The sequence below is a fragment of the Mustela nivalis genome (assembly GCF_964662115.1).
Source record: "Mustela nivalis genome assembly, chromosome: 13".
NCBI lineage: Eukaryota > Metazoa > Chordata > Mammalia > Carnivora > Mustelidae > Mustela > Mustela nivalis.
This window is the reverse complement of record NC_139032.1, coordinates 85983493-86005703: the sequence shown is the minus strand read 5'-3', so window position 1 is coordinate 86005703 and position 22211 is coordinate 85983493. Positions and strand designations below refer to the sequence as shown.

Genomic DNA, 22211 nt, shown 5'->3' with positions numbered 1-22211 from the left:
CCTTGTGGCTGTCCCTGGAGCAGCAGCCTCACCAGGGCCCCTGCCAGGAGGGAGACACGGGCATCTCACAGGGCTGGTAAGGGATGGCATTCTTGGGGCCAGCATCATGGAGGTCTTCTGGATGCCACAAGTCCCAGGTGAAAAGGGCTGGGTGGGGCCAGGGACAAAGTGGAGATGAGCAGTGGAATGGACCAGGTGAGCTGTCACCTGTGCACCTGTCGTGATGGAGGAGTTTGCTGCTTCTCGGCAGACTGAAGCCTCCCACGGGGCTTTCTCTCTGAGTCTGTTATTACCCCCACTTTTCAGAGGAGGAAACTGAGGCAGGCCTAGAGAGGTGAAGCCACATACCCAAGGCCAGAGTTGGCACTAGATTCTGGGAGATCCCAAGCTAGGCTGTCCCCTGGCTCCCCCAGCAGATCTGGGTTCTCGAAGCATCTGGCCTGCTGGGGCTGGTGGCCGCACCTGGCTTGTGTGGCCTCAGTTCCTGATAGCAATTCAGTGGCGTCAGCTCAGGAAGCTTGTGGCCAGGCTGCTCCTGAAACTGTTGAGTTGCCCTGCGTTTGTGCAGCGATAAGACGGTGCCCAGACCACCAATATCGAGGGGGGCCTGCTCCCCACCGCCCTGCCTGCCACCAGGACTGTGGGCCTCGATAATCCCCGAACTGAGATAGTGCCAGACACACGTTAGATGGTTTCCAAAGCCATTGTAATTTTTTTCAAGTTTGGCAATGCTATGGGACATGAGATTGCCCTCCGTAAGCTCATTTTGTTTGCTCTGCTGAACAGGTCTCCGGGAGACCGGGATCCCCCGACCCTAATCACTCAGCAACGGGTCAGAGTCTGAGAAAAGCCCCTGCCGAGTGCCCAGGTCTGGGGGAAATAGACATGTAGAGAGCCAGCCAGGATCTGGGTGATGGGCGCTCTCTTGGGGAGCAGAGGGCATGGGTAGTGCAGCTGCTGTGGGATTAGACAGGGCTTCCTGGAGGCAGCAATAGCCCTCCTGGCCAAGAGGAGTGAAGGAGTTGGTAGGGAAGAACTGAGGACAGAGTGAACGTGCAGACATGTGAGCAGACTCTGGTTAGGGTCAAAATGTGGTTCATGGTGACAGGAGCTTATAGGTCACCTTGGGACAGGGCTGGGGAGATGCAAAGGCCCTGCCACTGTATTGAGTCTGGTCTCCTGTGGGCAGTAAGAGTCATTGGAGGAGTTTTAGGGGGCATGGGAGGACACCAGTGTAACGCATGTCATCCTAGAGATCATGACAATGGGACCCTCCCGTCGCTCCCTACCTCCGCTGGAGTCTCAGTCCACGGAGCATCTGGCTTTCAATCGAAGAAGCCAGGCTATGAGCCCTAGGCCTGCCAGGCCTGTCTGCTTGAGGGGGGTGGTGGAGACTGGGGTTCCAGCCTTGGGTACATTACAGCACCTCAGATAGTGCCTGGCACGCAGAGGGGGCTCCTTCCCTCACTCTGCCACACACACACAGTTCCTGGGCCCAGGGACTCCGTGAAGAATCACTGAGTATCAGAATCTGGCCCAGGGCGCCTGGCAGATAGCAAATAGCCGTTTGCTGACTGCATGAGTGCATTCCGAATGCACCCCTAGGTAAGAACACGGGCCCTGCAGCCGGACGTCTGCACACTGAGCTCTGCCTTCCCGCCTTACAGCAGCAGGACCTCGGCCTCTTCTCTAGGCCTTGATCTTCCACGGGAAATATGGGGACGATGGTAATACCTCCCTCGCGGGGGGTTTGCAAGAATCCAGCGGGGTAGAGCAGACAAATATTGGGGGCAGGGCTGCCAACAATGATATCTTGTTGTTATCATATGTTATTATCTTTGGCCTCTGGGTCTCACCTGTAATACCCTCCTGTTTCCCCGCATGCTTCAGTTTCTAGAACATGTTCATGTCAGTCTGCTAATTTGATCCCCAAAGGTGACTGCGGCCAGGTAGCTAAGGCAGGGGCTGTGAATCTCTTTTCAGAGGGAGCAGCTGAGGTCCAGCCGGACAGAGGTGGGCCTCCCCATCAGAGGCTCCTGGCCTCCCTGCCCCCAGGGCCCACGATCCCTGCAGACCCTGTGCTGTGACATGGAAGGCACCTTCCTCTCCAGGTAGCCCCCTGGAGTCAGGTCCACAGCCTAACAGTTGTCCCCGCCACCCCTCCCAACAACAGTCCTTGCCAGCTGCCTGCTCAGTGCCCAGCTTGTGTCGGGCATTGATGGTGTAGAGAGAAAGCAGCCCAACTTCTGTCTGCCCTTGAAGCACTCCCAAGCCAGGGGAGGCAGAGGTGGGCATCCGCAGCCCCGGGACTGAGTGATAGCGTTGGCAGTCAGGGGAACACGGGGCTGTGGAGGGAAAGGGGCATTAGTGAAAGGCTCTCGGGGCCGAGCCAGACAGAGGGAGGGGAAGGGCATTCTGGGCAGAGGGCACTGCACAAGCAAAGGCCCACGGCCAGAAACAGGAGCTGGCAGGAGGCGCGTGGGCGGCAGTTGTCTCAGCAACCAGCCCAAGCCCTCCCGACCTGGGGCTGCCGTCTTCAAACCCTGGCACGCGGAGATGGCTTTCCCCTCCACCCCTGTGTAGCCTTCGAGCCCTCAGATTTCCTGTGGGTGGGCGGCAGAGGAGCTGTGGCCGCCAAGAGGCTCAGGGAAGAGAGGTCTGCATCAGACAGATGAGGGGCCACTGGGCAGGGGCTCTATCTCGCTAGGTCCCCGAAGGGCAGGCCGGAGCCCGGATTCCGGGAGGGGGCCCGGGGTCACATCCTGACCCGTGGAGACAGGAAACTGGCCTGGTGTCTCAGCGATTCCCGTCAGACTGCACGGATCTGCTGTCCTCCTCACAAACCCCAGGCTGCCGGGACCGAGCTGGGGCAGCCGCTGACTCACCCTGCTTCTGGGCAAACCCGGGGAGCCAAGGACACCCCACCATCCCCCCAGCAGATGCCGGGCTCTTGCACTGACTCATTCCTGACCAGAGGGGCAGGCAAGGCTGCTTGGGCAGAGAGGGAGAGCAGGAGGGGCCCAGGGCTCCCCGAGATTGTCCTGGGAGGCTGCGAAGAGCTGTGGAGGGCAGTGTCACTCTCTGACCTAAGCAATGAGAGCCCCTGTTCTGGCGCCACAATGGCCCTTCTCTGACCCTCTTCCGGTTGCACCCCTGCCTCCACCCCCCGGGTACCTGTAGGGCCAGAGGGACATGCCCACCCAGAGCCTGTCCCCTGTCCCCTGTCCCCGGGTCCATGCTCTGGGTCCCTGGACTCCAGAACTCCCGGCCCATATGCACTGAGCCTCCTCCCAGGGCCGCGTGGGGCTCTTTCTCGTCCCATCCTAGAGGGGGCACTGCATGGCTGGTAGAAGCTTCTCCAGGGAGGTGACTATGTTTGGGGGGCGGGCCTGGCAGAGCTGGAGCAATCCGGCTGGGTTGCCCACATCTGTATTCATGAAGAGGAGGAGGCAAAAAAAAAGGAGGGGGGGCTGGGATGGGGGGGCGGGGGGTGGCGGGGCGGCTGCCATTCATATTCTTATCCCAGGCCCTGCAGATATGAGGAGTCAGTTTGGTGGCAGGGCACGGATGGGGGGGGGGGGCAGCAGGCTAGGCGGGAATGGTGTCTGCTCTCTCACTGCTGTGTCCCCGGGTCCAGCTCAGGGTCAGTCTGGCGGTCACTATCAGGTGGCGGGGTGGATGGATGGTTCATGGAAGGAAGGAGAAACACACACGCAGGTGAGCATTCGCTGAGTGACCTCGCCACGGGGTCAGCGGTGGCACTCGCTGTGCATCTCTGGCTGTGGAGGGGTGTCAGTCTTGGTCTCTGCCGAGCTCCTGGATAGAGCTGTGCCTACTTCCTGTGCAAAAGCCCCAGGCTGGGCCCAGCGCTGGTCCTCTCAGATTGGCAAATGAACGGGGGAGGGGGAGGAACAGGGGCTGACCAGGGGTCCTCTGCTGGGGAGAGCAGCACGTCTCTCCTGGGAGGTTCTGGAAGCCCACTCAGGGTCCACCTGGCTAGGGACCACGACTCTGGGATACCAAACATGGGGACCCCAGGAGGCAGGATAAAAAGCGGGGGCCACATGATACTAGAACATCTCCGAGCCCACCTCCTCGCGACACAGATAGGGAGATGGAGGCCCAGAGCGGGGAATACCATAGGGAGGCGTAGCTTCGACATGTCCCAGTTCTTCTTAACTGCGGCCCACCTTTAAAGCCAACCTCCCCAGCCCCCAGACCATGGCACTCCTCTGGGTGAGTGGGCAAGGAAGGAATCACAGGTCACGAGAGCCAATCTACAACCGCGTGTTTCGCTGGGCACGGACGCCCCACCTTGCGCGCAGCACCTTACTCGGTCCTCACAAGTCTACAAAGAGGGCCTGTTGTTCAGCAGATTTTCCAGACTAGGACACTGAGGCCCAGAGAGGACCAGTGACTGCCCAGGGTCACAGGTTAATGACTGAGCCCACTTTTGAATTCAGGTCAGTCTGGCTTTGACCCCGTACCCCTGCCATCCTGCCTGTATGTGTCCTCTGACTCGGCTGGAGTAGACGACGGCTGGCTCCATTCTGGCCGGCTCCAGTCTGGCCCTCGGAGGGTGGGGGCCGCAGGCAGCCCCGAGGCTCCGCTCCTAGAAGAATTGCTGGAAACAGCTTTCTATAAGTGGCTACTAGTGTTCAGGGCCTCCTCACCGAAATCCCCCTTCCCGCCACCAACCGCTGGGCCAACAATGGCATCTGTGGGACACTGGCACGAAAATAGAAACGCGGTCTCCCGCCCACCCACTCAGGGAAGGGGCGGGGGTAGGCCTGAGCTGGCCCAGGTCAGAGCTGGGGATGAGGGGCCAGCCCGGCCTGCCTGCCTGCCTCGGCTGGGCTCCCAGATTTCCCAGGGTGCCGTTCGGAAGACTGGGCACTTCGATGGTGGGGGGTGGGGGAGGCAGACCCCTTGCTTGGCCTCTGGACTCTGGGCTGGGGGATTGGGGGGTGGGAAGAGGGAAGTCCGTGTGTGTGAGTGACTCCGCTGATGAGTCAGGGCTAGAGGATGGAAATGTTTGCTGTGGAAACCAGACTGGGGTTTTCTGGTAACCAGCCGGACTCAGCCAGGTCCCGGAGCTCAGAGACCCCCTGAGGGGCCCAGCTTTCCCAGCTCCCGGAGCTTGCCCGCTGCTCACTTGCTGTGTGTTCCCACCCCACGCTGTCCGTCTCTGGGCCTCAGCCCCCAGCCCCTCTCCGGCCCCCAGCTCTACCAGGAGGGCCACGGAGACAACTGAGTGGTGGGTGAAGGGCTGAGTGACAAAGATGCCCACAAAGTTCCAGTCTCCTAATGCCCTCACCCTACCCTTGGCATGACCCAACGCTGATGTCCACTTCTCTTTTCTAACTTCCTTTATTGAGGGCGCCACCTGGTATCTGTTCCCAACCCCATCCTACCAAGCGGGGAGACTGAGGTACAGAGGAGCAGGGACAGTCGCCGAGCAGCAACAACCATGACTGTCCAACCATGGACATGACAGGGCTCTTCCCTGCCAGCTCCAAGGCTGTGCCACCGGCCGCTGTGTCACCCACGGAGCACTTGGTCTGTGGATGCCCACCAAGGGGCAGAGGACGGGCCTCACCCACTGTCAGCCTGTCAGCAGCGTCTCCAGACCTCAGGGCCCATTCCTTTGCTGTGTGCGGGGCCCCAGAGGTCACTCCCCTGGATGGCAGAAGGGGCAGCACAGTGATGAACTGTAGGGAAGCTCAGGAGAGCTGCCCAGAGGTCCAGGGACTGTGGGCTCCACACTGGCACCCAACTATGTCCCCGGAGCAGGTCCCTGGGTAGATTTCCTCCCTGAGCCTTGATTGCTGCCTCTGTAAAATGGGACGATACCTGACTCTGCCTCAGTGAAAACCCACATAACATGCTCAGTACAGGGCCAGGCACGGATTAGGCTGAACCCTGTGAAATGACTGATATTCAGTTGTTTTTCTCGACAACTTTTATCCAGATAACATTTGCCCATTTCCAGTATACAATTGAATGGTTTTTAGTAGATACACAGAGTTGTGCAATCTTAGACGATTGTTCAAGCTAACAGTACATACGCAATCAGAGTAAGAAGGCGGGGGTGTGGGAGGCAGGTCTATTCTCAGAGATCCTCAGTGATTCTCATTCTCAAGGATTCTGGCAGGTCAGAGGCACTGGGCCTTTCCCAACACCCCCACAGTGGGTCTCCCTTTGCTCGGGTTAATTTCAAGCAGTCTGCCAATTACACTTCAATTTTTTAAAAAAATTAATGAATTAAATAAGAACTTCAGATAGTGGTCATCATCCTGGAACAAAATGTCAGTTCGGATGTTTAGCTTTTATTTCATGTTTTACTGAAATCTATTAAATCCAGTATTTAATTTTTGAAGTGTTCAGAATGTCAGGGCACTTGGGTGGCTCCTTCGGTTAAGTGTCTGCCTTCGGCTCAGGTCATGATCCCAGGGTCCTGGGATTGAGCCCCATGTTAGGCTCCCTGCTCAGTAGGGAATCTGCTTCTCCTCCCTCTGTTCTTGTGCTCTCTCTCACTCTCTCCCTCTCAAATAAATAAATAAAATCTTTAAAAAATAATATGTTTAGAAAGCATAGGTATTAGATTTTTAAAATATTTATGTAACCTTTATACCCAACACGGAACTCGAACTCACAGCCCTGAGATCTAGAGTCCTACACTCCTCTGGCTGAATGGCCAGATACCCCTAGAATACATAAATATTTGAAAAAATCGACTAAAAAAGATATTTTGAAAACCAAAAGGTTCTAAACCCATTAGAAAACACTAATCAAAAATGTGAACTTATAAAATATAAATTTGAAACCTCTATTATCGTTCTATAAATTCGCCTAAGAATAGTGATCCACAGGCAACGTCAGTTACTTCTAACAGTTACTTGTAAAACATTGAAAATGAAATCATGTTATTTGCTCTTTTGTTTTAAAGAGCAGAGTTACAAACAAAGAGTGACTATGGTGTCATTATTGACTCACGGAAATATTTCTGGGCAGATTTTTCCAGGGGCTGAAACGCGCTGTCGGGCTCTGTGACATCAGCTGGGGAAACGGCCAGGAGATAATTGGAAGTGAAATCTAAAACTTTCCACTGATGTCTTCATCTCGAAATACCTCTCTCCTTTTTGATAAGCAGAAGGAGATTTGGGGGGTCAGGTTTCATCTCTGTTGGAGAGGCCGCCAGCTCCGGAGAGCGGCTGGAATTAATTTCTCAGTGGAGTGTTTCCATTGATCATTGTGTTGTGAGTCTGCGGCCGGGCTCCTGAGGCTTATTCCTGCCTGTTCACTGGTGCAGAAAGTCTTTGAGCAGATCTGAGGTCCTGTTCTTTCCTTCTCTTCTCTCCTCTTTCCTTTTCCTTTCCTTTCCTTCTCTTTTCTTTCCTTCCTTCTTTCCTCCCTCCCTTTCTTTCTTTCTTTTTTTTTTTTTAAAGATTTTATTTATTTATTTGACAGAAAGAAATCACAAGTAGGCAGAGAGGCAGGCAGAGAGAGAGAGGAGGAAGCAGGCTCCCCGCTGAGCAGAGAGCCCGATGCGGGGCTCGATCCCAGGACCCCGAGATCATGACCTGAGCTGAAGACAGAGGCTTAACCCACTGAACCACCCTGGCGCCCCCTCCCTTTCTTTCTTTTCTTTTTCTTCCTTCCTTCCTTCCTTCCTCTCTGTCTTTCTGTCTTTTTGTCTTTCTTTCTTCCTTGGGGCTTCTAGGTGGCTTAGTTGGTTAAACATCCTTTCTCTGTCTCTCAAATAAATAAAAGTTTTAAAAAATTATTTACTTGAAAGCACAGAGGAAGTCTCAAAGAGAAAAGGGAGAGGGATAGAGACTCTCAAGCCAGACTCCATGCAGAGCACAGAGCCTGACACAGGGCTCAAAGCCACGACCCTGAGATCACGACCTGAGCAGAAACCAAGACTTGGACACTTAACAGATCACAGCATCTGGGCGCCTCTGAGGTTGTTCTTTCAAAAGAAGTTCTGCCTTGGGGATCGCTGTGTCCTTTTCCTTCCTGGGAATAAGGAGGTGTAGAAAAATGTGGAGCCTTATGGTTAAAACGGAGGCCTCCTCGGTCTGTAACCTAGCTGTGCACATACTTGCTGTGCACCTACTTGCTGTGTGATCCTGGGCAAATGACTTCACCTCTCTGTGTGTCCTTTTCTCATCCATTAGGTGAGAATAATGGTGCCTACGTCTTAAGGTTGTGAGGATGAAATGAGTCAATACATAAAGCCCTTGGGACAGTCCTGGAACACAGTGAGCGCTATGCAGGTGTTAGACTTTATTATTACTGGGCTGGGGTTGTTGTTGTGAAGGCATTCTAAGTGCACACAGCACGATCAATTAACATTTTTCATGCAGTAGGTACCCCTCAGGCTGTAATGATTTCAAGTTCACAGTCTTATAGCAAAATGATGGTACTATATCAACAAAAATATGGGCATTTTAGTACTTTAAACTAGGAAGGCAAACAATAATGTAGGAAACCGGGAAGAAGTTGTTGCCTTGATCCTGCTGCCTAAGAATAGAGAAAGGGCACAGGGTACTGTCCAAGTCACGCAGATGGTCCCAGGCCTTTTATGCAGTGGGCACGCCACAGAAACAGCAAACTGATCCACTGTTAGATAAAGTTCAGGCTTCTTGCAATTTTTTAAAAATCTCTGGATTTGATGAAACCAATCACCCTGTACCTAGCCAATATTTTTTGAGCTTCTCCCAATGGCCAGGTACAGTGCTGGGCCTCGGGAGGCTGGGGCAGCCCAGTGGGGCAGGGAGAGTGGAGGGGAAGCTGCTGAGGAGTGAGTCTGTGCAGGTCTGACTGGTCTGTGTGTGTGTGTGTCACTCTCCTTTCCCCACCCTAGGATCTGTCGGAGCTGGAGCTGACTGTCCAGAAGTCCAACCAAAATGGCACTCGGCCCCGAGAGGTGCTTCTGGTCCTCAGTGCAAACAAGAACATTCTGCTGCGGTTGCAAGCCCCAGGGATCCCCCTCAACCTGGCCTTCGTGAGTGTGTTTCCCCTGACCGTGGGCTGAGGCTCTGACCATGGGAGGCCCCTGCTGTCTGTCTCTGTGGGCCAGGCTCTCCTGCCCCAGCCACCCTGCCTCTCTTTCTCATTCTGCCATCATTCACTCTGACGTTACTCACCCTGCCCGGTGAATCCTATGGGGCCCTGCCTGAGAGAACCCCGAAGGCGGCAAGGTCTGGGACGAAGAGACCAAACCCAGATGTGGGAGTCAGGTTGAAGGACAACCCTGGCCAAGGCCAGTCCTCTTGCCTAACCGGTCTTCCCATCTGCCCAGTGGCAGAAGTGCGTCCAGTGACCTCCTATAACATAATCTGGTCACTGTCTTTGGGAAAGTTACAAGATATGTTTGAAAATATTTAAGTACAGAGCAAGAGGAAAACTGACAAGGTATTAATAGTAGTTATGGTGGGGAAACGGTACTGGGAGAGACATTTACTTATTTGTGCTTCTTGGTGGAATTTGCGAGATTTGCTCTCATGAACGTGGTCTACATTGGAGAAAAAATATTTTGCAAAAATTCCAGTTTTAAGTGTCAGGCACGTCCGCCAGAGAGAGGAGGTCAATGGGCTGAGACCTACAGCGGGGGTGGGGCGGGGAGGCAGGGTCGGGGCTGGAGGAGGTGGGGTGGCCTGTGCGCACAGCCGCCCCCGCTGGAAGGCCCTGGGAGGTGGTCCCAGATGCGAACAGCTGCTGTTTACAGCCAGAGAAAGCAGAGGCCAGGGGTGGGGGCGGACAGCAAAGATAATAAGGGGGAGAGAAACACAAAGCAAAATGGAACTAAGAAGAGCCGGCCTGTTGTGGGAGGGTTAGGCGGACAGACATTCAGACAGACAGACAGACAGACAGAGGAGGGGAGCTGGGAACCCAACACAGACCTGGATCCAGGGCTGCCTGCGAGACAGGCCCAGAGACAGAGGTTGGGGGTGGGGTGAGGAATCCAGGCTCCCAGCAGGCACCGCAGAGACAGACAGACAGGGCCAGCAGAGACAGACAGACAGGGCCAGCGTGAAAGCCCAGGGACGCCCGGAAGCCAGGCAGGAGGGCAGAACTGGACCAGCCCCATGTGGCAACTCCCTCAGTTCTCAGCGGAGTAAATCGAAGCCCTGTGGAGAGCCAGGGCTTGCCAGGGCTGCTCCTCCCCCTGAACTTCCCCTTCCTGTTCCTGGGCGCTACAGGCAGAGATCTGAGCCTGGGGTGGTGGTGGGGGGGGGGGATGACGCAGGGAACATGAAACGCACCCACAGGGCAGGAAGGTCACAGCAGCTGCTGGCTCCGGCCCTGCCAGTCCTTCCTCCCCGAGCTAAGAATACTCAGGGATGGGGGTGGGGTATTGTTGGAGTGGGCGGGGGGCGGGGGGGAGGCTATAGCTACCTGAAAGGGGACAGGGACACCCCCAGAGGGACCCCAGTCGGGTTTGGAGCTTAGACCTGTGTCTGACCCAGCACCGGGGACAGACAAATGCTTCACCCTTCATCCCTGTTACATCCCCATTTTACAGATGATGACCCTGAGAGTCGGGCTGGGTAAAGGTCCCTAACCTCCTCCAGCTCTAGAGCACTGTGCCAGCCCTGCCGTCACAGGGTCTGAGCTCCCCACCCGGGTGCTCACCACTTTGCCCCCTTATTTAAATCCTGCTCCATTCTAGGTGGACCTTTCTATGGTGTCTGCCTACTGCCACTGCCAGGCAGTCCCCCTAAGTATGTAGCCTGAAGCCCTCAGGCTGCAGTGGCTTGAGAGCAATGCCCTTGGCTTTGAAGATGGAACACAAGGGAGTCTGGGGCCCCAACAGCTTCCTCTGAATCCTCTGGCTTCCGCAGAATACCTCATCCAGGAAGTCTTCCCTATTTCCTTCCGCAGGCCCCCCAGGGTCTCCCCTTGAGGCCGGGGCAGCGGAGGCAGTGAGGTTCCAGAGCCACCCACATTCCCCTCCCTGTCCATCCAGACACCTGTCTTGTTCCCTCCTATTCATGAACATCCTCTGTCTCCTGTCGTTCCAAGTGACTTGATGCATGACTCGTTTCTGGATGCTAAGATCCCCCAGGGCAGGGACAATCCCCATTAGTCTTTCGTTCATTCATTTATTCATGTTTCTGCTTTCCTTCCCTTCTTCCTCCCTTGTGCAGGGAGCACCTGCGGTGTGCTAGGTCTGGGTAAAGCAGACAAGTCAGAAAAGTCGAGTGTTGCTCAGTGCCCACTCTGTGTCCAACACCACGCGGGGATGGGCCGGGTAGACGCTGTGCCCCACAGACCCCAGCCACCTGATGTCCCAAGTGTGGGTTGTATAAGTAAGACTGGCGGGGTGGGGAGGTGATGTTCGAACAGTGGGGTAAAGGATATGTCTCCGTCCGGCACCAGGTACGGACGGACGGACAGGCGAGGAGACAGATCTGGCTCTCGGTGGGAGGCTGATGAGGGTCTCCGCCCTGCCTCCTCCCCTCAGCCAACTGGCTGCCTCCCCAAATTACTTCCCAACCTCCTGAACGGGACAGAGGGGGTTCGGGGCCCAGGAGCAGCACCCTGAGCCTTCCTGTGTCTTCCTAGAACCCCACACTGATCTTCCAAGGGCCCCCAGGAATCAACACCACACAGCTGCCCCCCTTCACCACCCAGAACCAGTTTCTCGACTGGGCAAAAACGAAGGGCCCCATCGTCTCTGTTGCTGAGCTGAACGACCCTCAGAGCGTCCTCCTCCGTCTGGACCAAGGTCAGCTTCCCTTGTAGCCTCTAAGGACTCCGGTCTCCGCTCTGAGGAAATGTGGATTCCTCTGACCCATTTCTCAGATGTGCACACGAAGCCTCCCAAATGGGATGTGATTTGCCCCAGGTCACAAATAACAAGTCAGTGCTCTATCGGGACAGTAATTTTTGCCCTAGAAAGCCGCACTTTTATTTATTGTGAACCTACTATGTGCTCAGTCCGATGTTAGGCATTTGTGGACTCTGAATAGACAGAACCAGACCTTGCCGTCCCGGAGCCAACGCCAGTGAGGAGATGGCCGTAAACACGGACACAGACGAATAAATTCCGTAATTTCAAAATAATTGAATTATAATTCCATATAATAATTCCAAAATAATTCCATAATTTCTGGTCATGGCAAATTTCATAGGAAATAGGAAAAGTGAGGTGATGTTCTGGTGGTCGCAGGACTGCACCCCAACACATGCCATGGGTTTGCGCTTTTATTAACCCTGGGTCCACAGATGAGGAAACAGGCAGGAGCTTGCCTCCAGATACTTGGCAGTAAGTGGTGGAGGGGAGATTTGAATTCAGGTCCTCCCAGGCACCCCACTTCTTTGCTGCTCCATTCTGCACCCCCCTCTTACCGTGGGTGAGAGCAGGCCTCTGTAGTAGTGCCCAGCTTTTCAGGGAGGGAACTGAGGTGTGCTTATCCCCACAGCCCCAAGGGCACCGTCCTCCTGCAATCTGGAACCCCTCATGGACATGGGCCATACTCTGGACTGGAGCCCGCTCACCCCCACCTCTGTCCAGGGCTGCCGCTTGGAAGGCGTGCCTGGCCACAAGGAAGCGCACATCGTGAGGGTCCTGCCAGGCACCGAGGCCCGGTAAGGGTGCCCCCCTCATCCCTCCCCACCCCCACCCCTCCTACCCCTGCACACATCAAGCCCCACCCATCCCTGGCTAGGTAAGCATGTTGTTGCGGTCACCTTAGCTCTGGGGCCTGCCGCTGTGGGCCCCGCCCTGCCCACTTCGATGCCCCTTCCTGGCCCTACAGTGATCAGGTCAGCTGCTGCCCACTTGACCCCAGGTCTGGTCCCCTCTCGACCAGTCTCCATCAGGCCCCGCCCAATCCTGTGTCCCTGCCCCACGCTGACTCCGGGGTCTGTCTCCCCGCAGGCCCCGGACGGTGACTGTGAAGGTGGAGCTGCGTTGTGCTTCAGGGGGTCCCGACGCTGTGCTTATCCTGCAAGGTCCACCCTATGTGTCCTGGCTCATCGACGCCAACCACAACATGCAGATCTGGGTGAGTTTTACTCTGCGACCCAGACCAGACAGCCCTGTGCAGGCCTGGCCAAGGCTCTCCAGAGAGAAAACCCCAACTTCCTGTGTGAGCACCCCAGCCCTGAACCCTTCCACATCTGACCCCTTCCTCTCCGTGCCAGCTGTTCTTCCTTCAGACCTTCACCCAGATGGTACCTCCTCCAGGAAGCCTTCCAATATCCCCTAGGAAGGTCCCTGCCCTAGCCCACAGGGTCAAGGAACATTCCTGGAGAAGGGAACCCCATGCTGATTTGAAAGACAAACAAAGCCAATAGATGAGGGGAGGTGGCCCGGGGGAAGAACCAGTAGGAGCAAAGGAGTGAGTGGCCCCGAGGCCTGGCATAACCCTGGCTGGCCGGCGGTGCCCCTGCCAGGCTGTGTGCCCCCTGACTGTGTCTGTGGTTCCCTGTTCTGTCATTAGACCACTGGTGAATACTCCTTCAAGATCTTTCCAAAGGAGAACATCCGCGGCTTCCCGCTTCCGGATACACCCCAAGGGCTGCTGGGGGAGGCCCGGAGACTCAACGCGAGCATGGTAGCGTCCTTCGTGGAGCTCCCTCTGGCCAGTGTCATCTCCCTGCAGTCCCACAGCTGCGGTGAGCACCCTCTTCCCTTCCCTTGCCCTGTCCTGGGATCAGTGGCGGTGGCACTTGCAGGGCACTTGCATCAGCCAGCAGAAGCCCCGGGTTCCCTGTCTGCAGGCGAGGACAGTGAAAGTAGCTAGTTAGGGAAGCACTGGGGGTCCGGTGCCCAGGGAGCACTCAGTGACTTGCCTGCTGTGACTCTGCTGCCCTGCAGGTGGTGGGCTGCAGACCTCTCCCCCACCTGTCCCAACCACCCCTCCCAAGGAGAGCTGCAACCAGGAGCTGCTCCTGTCCCTGATCCAGCCCAAGTGCTCCGAAGACATCATGACTGTGGTGCTCAAGAAAGATCTCATCTCGGTAAGGGAACCCCTGGGAACGTAGGTAGCCAGTCCTTCCTTTAGGCCAAGAGTCTGGGGGTCCTGACCCAGGCAGGGAGACAAATCTCATCCCTCTGCAAGCCTCAGTTTTTCCACTTGTGAAATGGGCTTGATGATGGATCTGCCATGCAGGAGGAATTAAATAAGTTCTGACCCAGGAACCCTGATGTGGTGCACTGTAAGGGCTCAATAAACAGGTATAATCATCATTAATTAATCTTAAGTGCAGGCTGAGCCGGGCGGGCACTTAATAGTGTATCTATACAGTATGATCTCCAACTAAGAATAACACTGAATTTTTTTTACATGTGAAAAATTAGAAAAGAGTATCTCAACTTTCCTGCCCAAATATGGTGGCTACCAACATTTTGGTGTTTCTTTCTGGTGTTTCTTTGTGTATTTCTTATATGGTGTCATCTCCAATGCACTTGTCTGTCTCCCACTATCTTCGCTTACTGTATTTTTAGAACTTTGACATATGTACTTAATGTCACTTTAAAAAGCACAAATTATTCTATCATATTGACATGTCATAATTAACTCCTCCCTTGTTAGACACTGAGGTCGCTTCCAATTATGCAACATTATTAATACGCAGAAAATATCACCATGCATTCTTTATGTAGGATTGTTTTCTTAGGCTAGATTTCTACATTAGTGAGATAGGCTGCAAGTTTTCATATACATTGCCAACCCACTTTGCAAAAGATGATTCTAATTTTCACTGCCAATTTAGGAGAGCACTTTGACTCTCTCTCTCCAGACTATTATTTTCGTTTTAAAAAAAAAAAAACAAAACAAAACAGTCCTTTGCTAGGGCGTCTGGCTGGCTCAGTGGGTGGAATGTGCGACTCTTGATTTTGGAATCATGAGTTCAAGCCCCACATTGGGTGCAAAGCTTGCTTAAAAAAATAAAAATAAAATAGAATTTTAAAAATTTCTTTTAAAAAATTTGCCAACATTAGAGGTGGGACATGGTGTTCTTGTTTTAATTTATAATTCTTTGATTAGTAGTGAGTGTTGGCATGACCCTATGACTTATAGTAACCTAAGGCTCTTTATCAATGTGACTCGGTATTTTTCTTGATTTTTATAAGCATTTTACATTAAGAAAAAAAAAAGCTGGGGACCCTCTGTCCACCATTCTTATTTGAAATAATTTTTTTGTTATAGTTTCTAAATTTTGGCTACAGTGATTTTTGTGTTTGGGGACATTTTAAAACATTGGGCCATCCTAGCTGCCCATCTTCTCCCGTGTGATTTCTTCTGGCCTGAGGCTGGAAATCTCAGCCAGAGCCTGGACAAATCACCCATGATCTCAGGGATCTTTAGAATGACACTTAAATTTTGTCATTCTAAAGTACACTCCAAAGTCAAGTGCATGTGGGAGTTTTGGGGGGTGTGGGGTACAGGAGCGATATGGAGTGACACCTGTCTGCTACCCATCTCTTACCCCCCCCCCCACTTCCGTCTGGCCCAGCTGATTCCAGGAGGTGCAGGAATTAGTGCAGTGACAGCATGGGTTTGCATGTTTGCCGCCCAGTCCAAATTAAAACAAACAAACAAACAAAAAAAAAAACTGCCCATTTTCTCTGAGTACAGATTCCATATAGAAGAAAATACAAAGGAAAGGGTCTGAACAGAATTGCTCCAACATGGAACATTCTGCCCTCTCATTGACTTAAGAAATGTGGTCAGTATGCCAGGACCATGTGTCACTGGAGGCTTCACCCAGAGTCATTTTTATTTGGTGGGCTATTAGCTCGGGTGGCTCTGGGCGCCTGTGGGTGCTTTCTGGAGGAGAGGTGAGTTACTGGATTCAGGTGGGACCTCCAACAGCTCACTCAACTCAAAGACCGCAGAGATTCTTTGATCCTAAGAGCGTGACTAAAAAATTCTAAGATGAATTCCTCTACTACAGGAGATATTAAACTGTGGCCCTCTGTCTGTTTTTGTAAATAAAGTTTTGTTAGTATACAGCCACACCCATTCATTTACATGTGTTCTAGAGGGGCTTTCAGGCTATGATGGCAAAATTGGGTAATTGCAGACACCACATAGCCCACAAAACCTAACAGATTCACCATCTGGCCCTTTATCAGAAAAATTTGCCAACTCTGTCTGGGATTAAGAGTCTAGGGTTCTTTTTCTTTCTTTTTTTTTTTTTTTAATTTATTTGAGAGCGAGAAAGAGAGAGCAAGAGAGCAGGGTGAGGGACAGAGGGAGAAGTAGACTCCTTGACAAGCAGGAAGCCCGATGCGGGGCTCCATCCGGGGACTCCAGGATCATGACCTGAGCCAAAGGTTAGACACCTAACCTGACTGAGCCACCCGAGGGCCCCAGGGTCTAGGTCCTGAGACTGGATTATGCTGGTGGGATCTCCGTGTCCCTGGTGCTGTGGGCAGTAATTATACATAGAACTCAAATGGATGTTTTTAGTGTGTCTTCATTTATTCTTATTATGCATATTAGGAGAAAAGTAGCAAATCAAGCTCATGATGTCACAGATAATATTGCTTAGGACAAGGCAAAAGACAAAAGTGAGTGTAGTTCAGGGAAACTATGGTCTTAAATGGTGCAGAAGAGAGGAATGGCTGTGACTCAGCAGCCCTGAGTTTTGTCAGTTCTTGGTGCTGGGGTGCGAGGGACAGGCCCCAGAGGGCCCCATGCTTGCTGACGGTGCCCCTCCACTCCAACCCCGGCCCAGACTCTGAGGTGCAGCATCACAAGCCTGACCTTCTCGGACCCCAGCTGCCAGGCTGAGGACAGAGATGACCAGTTTGTCCTGCGCAGCGCCTACTCCAGCTGTGGCATGAAAGTGACAGAAAACGTGGTCCGGAATGAGGTAAGAGCAAGGGCGGGCAGGGAAGGTATCAGCCAGCTTAGCCGGTGCCTCCCTGTCCTTCCAGGCCAATGGGCCTTTGGAAGAGGAGAGTGTGGTGCTCAGTAGGAAGACAAGCTTATAAGCCATTGGTTGCCTCAGTCCCCCCATCCATGAAATGGGCATGTTGGGTGGGATACCCTCTGGGGTACCTCCTGACTCTGACCTCCTTGGCTCTTTTCTTACAGGTGGTGGTCAACCTCTTGTCAAGCTCATCACCGCAGTGGGTGAGATGGATGGTTACCACGCTAACCCATCTGGTTTGGGGGCCTGGCACCCCTTCCTAGCCTGGGAGGGGAATAGGCCTCAGGGAACTTGGGCCCCGATCTTGGCAAGCCATGTGATCTTCAGGTTGCCTCAGTCTCCCCTTCTGTCCAATGGGAGCAGCACCCTCTTGGGTTACATTCTCAGCCTCTCAAGCCAGAAAGTTCTAGTACATACTGGCTATGTGGCCTTGTGCAAGCGAACTAAGCTTTCTGGACCCAAAGGTCCTATCTATAAACAGGGGCCTAAGGATGGATCTCCCCTCTGGGGTGTTTCTGAGCGGTCACTGATATCACACCTGGGAAAGCATTCACCCAGGCCTGGCACAGAGCAAGTTCTTGATGAAAATAAGCTTTTTTTTTTTTTTTTTTTTTTTTAAAGGAGGGTCAGGCAGCAACTGGGGACCATGGCTTGTGCTCCTAACCCCACCCTCATCCCCACCCCCACCCCTTACCCTCCTGCCGGTGCCCCCAGGCTGACCACGCCCCCCTCTCTCCCACAGAAGAAGGTGCACTGCATCAACATGGAGAGCCTCTCCTTCCAGCTGGGCCTGTACCTCAGCCCACACTTCCTCCAGGTCTCCAACACCATCGAGCTGGGGCAACAGGGCTTTGTGCAGGTACTGGACTTGACCTCTCAGGCCTGCCCGCTCTTGGGATTCTCAGAGCCTTTCTGTGCACCATTAGTAGAGGGAAGGTGTGCACTGAACTCCCCAAAGGAGGGAGCCAGCAGGGTGCTTGGTGGAGGGGAAGGCCCACACAGAGACACTGGGTGGAGTGTCCCCTCTTCCTCCTTTGCTCTCGAGGGACCCAGGACTGTCCTTCCACCACCAAGGTGGGCCCCCAGAATGAGTCTCACAGATTTCCCAAGGGCAGCATTGAGTAACTGACTGTGCCCTGTCACTCTTATCTTCCCCACGCAGGTGAGCATGTCCCCCTCCATCCCGGAGCTCATGCTCCAGCTGGACAGCTGCCACCTGGATTTGGGGCCTGATGCGGACACCGTGGAACTCATCCAGAGCCAGACCGCCAAGGGCAGCTGTGTGAGCCTGCTGTCCCCAGGCCCCAGTGGGGACGTGCGCTTCAGCTTTCTCCTCCGTGGCTACATGGTGTCCACGCCCACGACAGGCACCCTCAGCTGCACCATAACCCTGCGTTCGAGGAGCCTGTCCCCGGTGAGTGGGGGCCCAGCTTCAAGGGTGGCTTCGGGTCTAGGGTTTCCAGGAAGGGCTGCGACAGCCCACGATGTGGGACTGGCTGGTAAGGGGCAGAACCACAGACTGGTGTGTGGCTTCTGGCGACCAAGGCTTACTCCTTCTGCCACCCTATAGCCTTCGGATGGCTTTGCTGTGTACTGGACATTAGTAGGATTTGCAGCTGCGTCCATCCATCCTTCCTTCCGCTGTCTATCCTTCCTTGCTCCCATCATTCCTCCCAACCATCCTTCTTTCCTTTTTGCTCCTTCCATCCTTCATTCCTATCTTCCATCCATTCATCCTTCCTGCCTTTTCTTCCATCCAAGCTTCCACTATCCATCCTTCCGTCCACCCATCTGTCCTTCCATCCGTCCATCCACCATCCACCCATCTGTCCTTCCACCCCTCCACCATCTACCTATCTGCCATCCACTCAACGTTCCACCATCCATTCATCCTTTGCATCCATCCTTCCAGCCTTTCTTCCCTGCGTCCTTCCTCTTCCACCCACCCGTCCTTTCTTCTTTCATCTTTCCGACACCCTTCCATCCTTCATGCCTTTCTTCCTTCCATCTACCCATCTGTCCTTCCATCCGTTCATCCTTCCACCCATTCGTCCGTCCACCATCCACCCGTCTGTCCCTCCACCCCTCCATCCGCACCACTCATCCTTCCACCATGCATCCATCCTTTGCATCCATCCTCCCATCCTTCATGCATTTCTTCCACGCATCCTTACATTCTTCCTTCCACCCATCCATCCGTCCTTCCTTCCAATCATTCACCTTCGACCATCTTTCCGTCTTTCCCACCTTTCTTTCTGCCTTTCATCCATCCATGCAGCCATCCCGCCCTTCCATCTATCTGTCCATCCTTCCATTCCTCCCCCACCATCTATCCCTCCTTCTATCTTGCCTTCTACCATCCCACGCAGTCATCTATCCATGGTCACTCTCTCCCGCCCAGCCATCCACTCACTAGTTGATACTTCCTTCTCACCACACCACCCAGTCATTCATCGATAGTCCTTCCACCATCCCAGTCAGCCAGCAGCCTCCTACCATCCCACCCAGTCATCGGTTGACACCCACTCATCCAGGAACCCATGCCCTCACCCATCGTTCCACGTGGTAGTCACCAATGTCCCTGCATTAAACAGGAGATCTCAGCAAAGAGGGTTAAGATAAAGGACACTAAATTCTGATCTTCTCCTTCACCATCCAGTGGGGAATCTGTCCTCAGGCACACAGCCCTGGACACACATCCCCAGGTCCTGGCACACAGAAGAGACTCCAGGATTAGAAACTCTTCTGGTTGTATGAAGCGGGCAAGCATTTGGGGACACTCCTGAGTGGGCCTCCCCCAACCCCAGCCCAGCGACCCTCAGTGAGCACAGGCCTCTGAGCTAACCTGGCTCATCTGACCCTTCACAAGGGTCCAAGATGCAGTGCCAAGTGCCCCCACGATCCTCATGGGATTTGGAAGCCTCCCAGGGAACATTCTAGTAGCAGCAGCCAGGGTTGTCCACCCACCACCCTCCCTCAGCGTGGATCTCCCAGGACTTGCCCAAAGGCTCACAGCTAAGCGGTGGGATGGAATCCAAAGCCAAGGCCCCAGGGCGGGTTATGACGGGCCAGGGTCACAGAGCCAGGGAATCAGCCCAGGGGCCAGCTCCTGCAGGCTGTGCTATCCACCACTCTCTTCCTCCCCCCAGGACACCCACAGGACTGTCTCCATGCGTCTGAATGTCGTCAGCCCTGGCCTGCCTGGTGAGTCTCTCTCGGGTTCCAGTGGCTGAGGCCAGTGTGGCACCTGATGGGTGGCCCAAAGGGGTGCAGCACAGATGCATGCAGAGAGGACCCTAAAGAGAACAACCCTGGGAGGTATAGAAGGGCCCCCAGCAGCCTAGCGTAGGATCTGTGCCGCATCTTCTAGCTGGAAAGCCTTGGCTCTTGACTACCCCATAGACTGGATCCCAGGCATTTAGATTTTCCTAATCCCCGTGGTTGCTAGCTGACCTTGCTTGGGGGTGCTGGGGGGGGGGGTGTGTCCTGAAATCAAATGAGGAGGAAGGCATAGTGGGACAGGGCTGGCTTCCCCTTCTTAAGGCCCCCACTGTAGAGGATGCCCCTTCAGCCCAGCACCCTCCAGCCTCCAGTACATTCCCTGTGGGCCTGGGCAGAACAGGCCACTGACACTGGGGTCAGAGGTCAGGGGTGGGGTGGGGTACCTGCTTCCTTGCCATCTTACCTGGGTTAGGATGGAGCTCTAACCCCAGCCGATGACCAAGAGGGCAGGGCTGATTACCCCACTGCATCGATAGGAACTGTCCAAGGGGAGGCCCATTGTCACTCAGGAGTCAGGAGTGTGGATGGAACAAGGCTTGGGAAGACCCACAAGCAGAGCTGAAGAGCCCTCAGAAGTACTCTGGCCCATTCCTACCATAACAGAGGGCTCAGAGAGAGGCAGGGATTGACCCAAGGTCACACAGTGGGATGGGGAGGCTCTGCACTCTCAGGCCCAACTCACTCTTTGCCCGGATTATACCATCCTTTCTCCCTAAAAATGCACCTCCATCAGCCTTGGAAGGCAGAGCCTCAGCCCAAAGGCCTGGCTGGGCCTTCTGGGTGGACGGTCAGAAGAGCCACCACCTAGGCAGGGGTTTGATAACTCTACTTGCTAGATGAGAAGACTGAGGTCCAGAACTCAGGGCCAGTGGCTGAGCTGGGACTGACACCCAGACCTGTGCTTTCGGCCAGCGCACACGGTGGGGGGCTTGGGAGGGGGCCGTAGCACTGATCCCAGCCGTCCCTCCCTTGCGTGCACAGACAAAGGCCTCGTCCTGCCCGCTGTGCTGGGCATCACCTTTGGCGCCTTCCTCATTGGGGCCCTGCTCACCGCCGCACTCTGGTACATCTACTCGCACACGCGTGAGTATCCCAGGCCCCCTCCATAAGTGCTCAGGACCCCTCTGTCACCAACACCTGGGGGAGCCCGGGGGAGCCTCTGTGGGAGTGGGGAGCCCTGGCCGGGGCCCTGACCTCCGCCCCTGCCCCCAGGTTCCCCCGGCAAGCGGGAGCCCGTGGTGGCGGTGGCTGCCCCGGCCTCCTCGGAGAGCAGTAGCACCAACCACAGCATCGGGAGCACCCAGAGCACCCCCTGCTCCACCAGCAGCATGGCGTAGCGCCCGGCCTGGAGACCTGGGGGGCCCCCAGCCAGCCCTCGCCCAGCAGGAGAGACTGAGCAGCCACCAGCTGGGAAGCACTGGCCCTGAACTTATCCCGGGACCCCAACCCCTCCACTCGACCAAGGATGGACCATGCCCTCTGCATCCACCCCTCCTGCCTCCTTCTCAGAGGCCTGCTGCCAGCGGGGGCACCAGCCTGGAACACCGTGGGGTCCCCCCTCCCCACCCCACAGAACCTTCAAACTCAGTGGGCCCGGACTACGGCTGCCCCAGGACCACGGAGAAAGAGACCACTGCCCTATAAGTCCACACTGTTGTAAAAACCGAGGCCCTGTAAATCTGCACCCGGATCCAGCACCCGGGCTGGGTGGGAGGCGAGAACTCAGGACAGACTCACCCAGCCCACCCAGGCCTCCTCCACGGAAACAGAAGAGGGCCAGCCCACAGCCACCCGGACCTGCTCCCAGAGGCCTCCACACCTGGACTGGCACAACTCTGGCAAGGGAAACGGAAGCCTAGGGCTGCCCACCCTGGGACCGGGGAGCCTAGCTCCTCCCCGCAACTGTCACATGGAGACCCCGGAGGCAGGCACCTGATGGGAAGTGGCCCGACTGTTTGGCCTGGACCCACCCCTATATACTCACCACCAATAAATCAGACCATGAAATCAGTGCTGGCCTGGGC

General features: G+C 54.8%; 1 protein-coding gene across 2 annotated transcripts in view; it reads left to right on the top strand.

Annotated features, from left to right (window-relative positions):
* ENG (endoglin) overlaps nucleotides 1–22197 on the top strand; it is a 31543-nt gene extending 9346 nt beyond the window's left edge. The window contains exons 3-15 of one of the 2 annotated variants that reach the window (XM_082695632.1): nucleotides 8873–9013; nucleotides 11578–11740; nucleotides 12438–12603; nucleotides 12896–13022; nucleotides 13461–13635; nucleotides 13838–13980; nucleotides 16708–16845; nucleotides 17070–17108; nucleotides 17651–17764; nucleotides 18068–18319; nucleotides 20055–20109; nucleotides 21169–21270; nucleotides 21400–22197. In XM_082695632.1, coding sequence (XP_082551758.1) covers nucleotides 8873–9013; nucleotides 11578–11740; nucleotides 12438–12603; nucleotides 12896–13022; nucleotides 13461–13635; nucleotides 13838–13980; nucleotides 16708–16845; nucleotides 17070–17108; nucleotides 17651–17764; nucleotides 18068–18319; nucleotides 20055–20109; nucleotides 21169–21270; nucleotides 21400–21524 — 1740 coding nt within the window. In that variant the 3' untranslated portion in view covers nucleotides 21525–22197. Of the gene's footprint in view, nucleotides 1–8872; nucleotides 9014–11577; nucleotides 11741–12437; nucleotides 12604–12895; nucleotides 13023–13460; nucleotides 13636–13837; nucleotides 13981–16707; nucleotides 16846–17069; nucleotides 17109–17647; nucleotides 17765–18067; nucleotides 18320–20054; nucleotides 20110–21168; nucleotides 21271–21399 lie in introns of both variants that reach the window. The other variant, XM_082695633.1, reaches the window with a different exon arrangement.
* Nucleotides 22198–22211: the final 14 nt, after the last annotated feature.